At 55.3% G+C, this 2,884-nt stretch overlaps 1 protein-coding gene across 2 annotated transcripts; it reads right to left on the reverse strand.

Moving 5' to 3' along the window:
- Window positions 1–913: 913 nt before the first annotated feature.
- Window positions 914–2,512, reverse strand: LOC113267721 (apoptosis-associated speck-like protein containing a CARD). 2 transcript variants are annotated; one of them, XM_026515875.4, is made up of 3 exons: window positions 2,176–2,512; window positions 1,845–1,898; window positions 915–1,302 (listed from the first exon to the last, which is right to left on the reverse strand). In XM_026515875.4, the coding sequence occupies exons 1-3, from the start codon at window positions 2,447–2,449 to the stop codon at window positions 1,046–1,048; spliced, it is 585 nt and encodes a 194-aa protein (XP_026371660.1). In that variant the 5' UTR covers window positions 2,450–2,512; the 3' UTR covers window positions 915–1,045. The 2 variants fall into 2 exon arrangements, with proteins under 2 accessions (XP_026371661.1, XP_026371660.1); XM_026515876.4 differs by lacking the exon at window positions 1,845–1,898 and having other exon boundaries at window positions 914–1,302; window positions 2,176–2,504.
- Between the last annotated feature and the right edge of the window lie 372 nt (window positions 2,513–2,884).

The raw sequence follows: 2,884 nt of genomic DNA on the forward strand, positions 1-2,884 counted from the left end.
GTGTGGGAGGCCTAAGCACTGCATTTCTGGTTCTTGTGTTCTCTAGGCGAGGGATCCAAAGTGAAGTCTACACAGCTTTGTTCGTCGTGAACTGGTGTATCATGTGAGTGGTACAGAACCACTCATGCACCCACATACCTGGATCCCCTGTGTCTGATGATCTGTCCCCTAAGAATAGGGCACCGGGCTGGTGCGCCTGCTTGTTGCTTTGCCTGCCCACCCCTATCTCGCTTCAAAGCCAGAAAGAATTTGGGTGCAAAGGGTATGCAGGATGTAGTCCTAGGATCCTGGTTCCCCAACAGTCTGTGCTGTTTCCTGGAGAAAAACACTTCTATTTCTATCTGGAGGCAAAAATTCAATCAAGAGAAGAAATGGCTCCCAGAACTCATTCCCAGAGTGTTAGTTTTGTGGTTGGCATGTTTTCTGGGCAAAGTATAACCTATAAGCCCTTCCTCTAGGGGGTGGCAGGGAGCAGAGGGAGGGAGCAATTAAGCCTGCTGAAGTCCGTGCCAGTGGCAGAAGGAACCCAGAATTATGCTTGCTTGTGCTCGTCTATGTTTAGAGGATGCTCTGTCTCTCTCCTTGAAAAGTGCTCTAATTTTACATTTGTTTTCCTAAAGGCAAAAGTGGAGGAGAAGCTATGTAGACTTGTCTGTTGTCGAGTGTCTCTGACAAAGCTGGCCCGTTACAGTTCCAGACCATTTGTACACATGTCTGTGTTAGACCTTGGCCACAGGGCTAACTGGTCTCAAAGGCAGACTCTCGGTAGCACTGGAGGAGCTACCAAATGGTGACTGTGAGGCAGAAAGGATAAAGTGAGGAGCCTGCTGCCCTAGGAACAGGCCGGGAAGTAGAGCTTTACTTGGCCTCTGCCGCTCTGACCTCTGTGGCTTAGCTCTGCACGTGCTTCCGGGCTGGAAGTAGGAAAAACACACAAGTACAAGTTGGCATTTCATATATTGTGTATAAAAACAGATTCAGATTCGGGGTGAGTTGGCTGGAACTGCCAGGGATTATATGTGGGGCTGCTGCGGGGGGAGACACCTCAGCTTTTCTCCAGGTCGGCCACCAGGTAGGGGTGGGTGTTCCTCAGGGCCTGAAGGAGCAGATCTTTGCAGGTCTTGTTCCAGGCTGGGGCAAAGCTGAGCAGCTTTCTCATCTTCATTGGGTTGGTGGGCTCTGCCCGCACTGCCCCGTACTGCTCCTCCGACAGGACGTTCCCATACAGGGCATCTAGCACCCCGTCCACATCTGTGACCCGTGCGATGAGGGCTGCCCGGTGCTGGTCCACAAAGTGCGGCCCTGCGGGCAGAATGGAAGGGAGCAGCTGAGCCAGTTCGCAGGGTGGATACGGGGGTCCGTTCCTGCTGAGCACTGCTTGCTTCAGAAATTGCTCTGGAGCCCTAAGGGGTGGGGCTCAAGGTGGGCAGCCCCCCCCCCCCACAGATACAGTGGGATGAGTATAACTTTGTTTCTGTCTCCCTCCCACCAGCCCCCCACAGGTGTCACCCGAGGGGTGTGTAGGTGGGTGGGAAGGGTAGGCCCAATCTTGCTCCCTTTGTTGCTGGCTGTGGGACACAGCTTCAGGCTGTGCAGGGGTATAGTGGGGTGTGGCTGGAGAGGTTGGGAGTGAAGGCCTCACTTGGCTTGGAGCTCATCTGTTAAGCCTGGATGCCAGCAGGTGCCCCCCCCCCCCAAACAGGTGGGGCCCAAGTGGTGTGTAGGTGGGTGGGAAGGGTAGGCCCAACCTTGCTCTCCCAGTGTTCCTGGCTGTGGGACACAGCTTCAGGCTGTGCTGGGGTGTGCTGGGGTGTGGCTGGAGAGGTTAGGAGTGAAGGCCTCACCTGGCTTGGCTGCAGTCTGGTGATCCTGGATCCCAGCAGGCCCTGGAGCGGGGCCTATAAGGAAATTAGTCAAGTGGTCCCCTTCCCTTATCATATCTCCAGTCTCTCTGGGTTGCGGGCCCCTTGGTCCGGAAGCCAAGTTCAGGGCCAAGCACAGGAAACCTCCCTTCCCAGCAGGCGGAGGAGCTTTTGTAATTTTTAGAGGGTAGGAGGAACAGAAAGTGAAAGAGCCCAAGGGGCAAACATTGGGGTGGGAGCTGGAGTATTGAGGGGCTATAGGAGGAGACCCCAAGATCTGGGCCCTTGCAGAGCGTGGAGGGGGCGTGCTCACCTTTGCACGTGATCTCCTGCAGCTTCTCCGCTGTCTCCTGCATGCCAATCTCACGCAGCACAAACGCGGTGAGCTCTGCGCTGTACTTTTCCAGATAGAAAGAGACGAGCTTGTCTGTGAGGTCCATGGCGTCCATGGACATCAGTGTCCCCCGCGGGATGCGCCCATAGCCTTCGCGCAGTGGCACTGAAAGTAGCTTCAGCTTGAACTTCTTGAACTCGTCTGCAGTCAGGTTCTCCAGGGCATCCAGGATGGCGTCGCGAGTGCACCCCATGGCTCTGGGGTCCTCTGCTGCTGTCGCTCACCCGGGATGTCTGCAGACCAGGAAGTCTGCTCTGGGGCGGGACCTGGAACTCCCCGCCTTCTCCCCAGCCCATTGCCCCGTGGCATAGGGCGCCCCGACTACCCCATTGGTTCCCACCCACCAAGGTCTGCAGACTCAATAGCCTGGCCATTGGGGGGCGCAGGGATTGCGTCCTCCAGCTGGTGTGTGAGGTGGGACCTGGGAGCGTGGGGTAGCACCTGCATCTCCAGGCTTGCAGTAACTAGCACAGACCAGGAACCTGGTTTATTGAAGTGCCAAGGTTTAGAATCTTGGAATTTTAGGACACTAAAATGTCTACATTTCCTCGAACCTTAGCATCCTCTCACATGTCATAGAATCTTAGAATCCTAATAGCCAGAACCACGTAGCTTACCAAATTCCACA

The sequence above is a fragment of the Ursus arctos genome, unplaced genomic scaffold, assembly GCF_023065955.2.
Source record: "Ursus arctos isolate Adak ecotype North America unplaced genomic scaffold, UrsArc2.0 scaffold_2, whole genome shotgun sequence".
Taxonomy (NCBI): Eukaryota; Metazoa; Chordata; class Mammalia; order Carnivora; family Ursidae; genus Ursus; species Ursus arctos.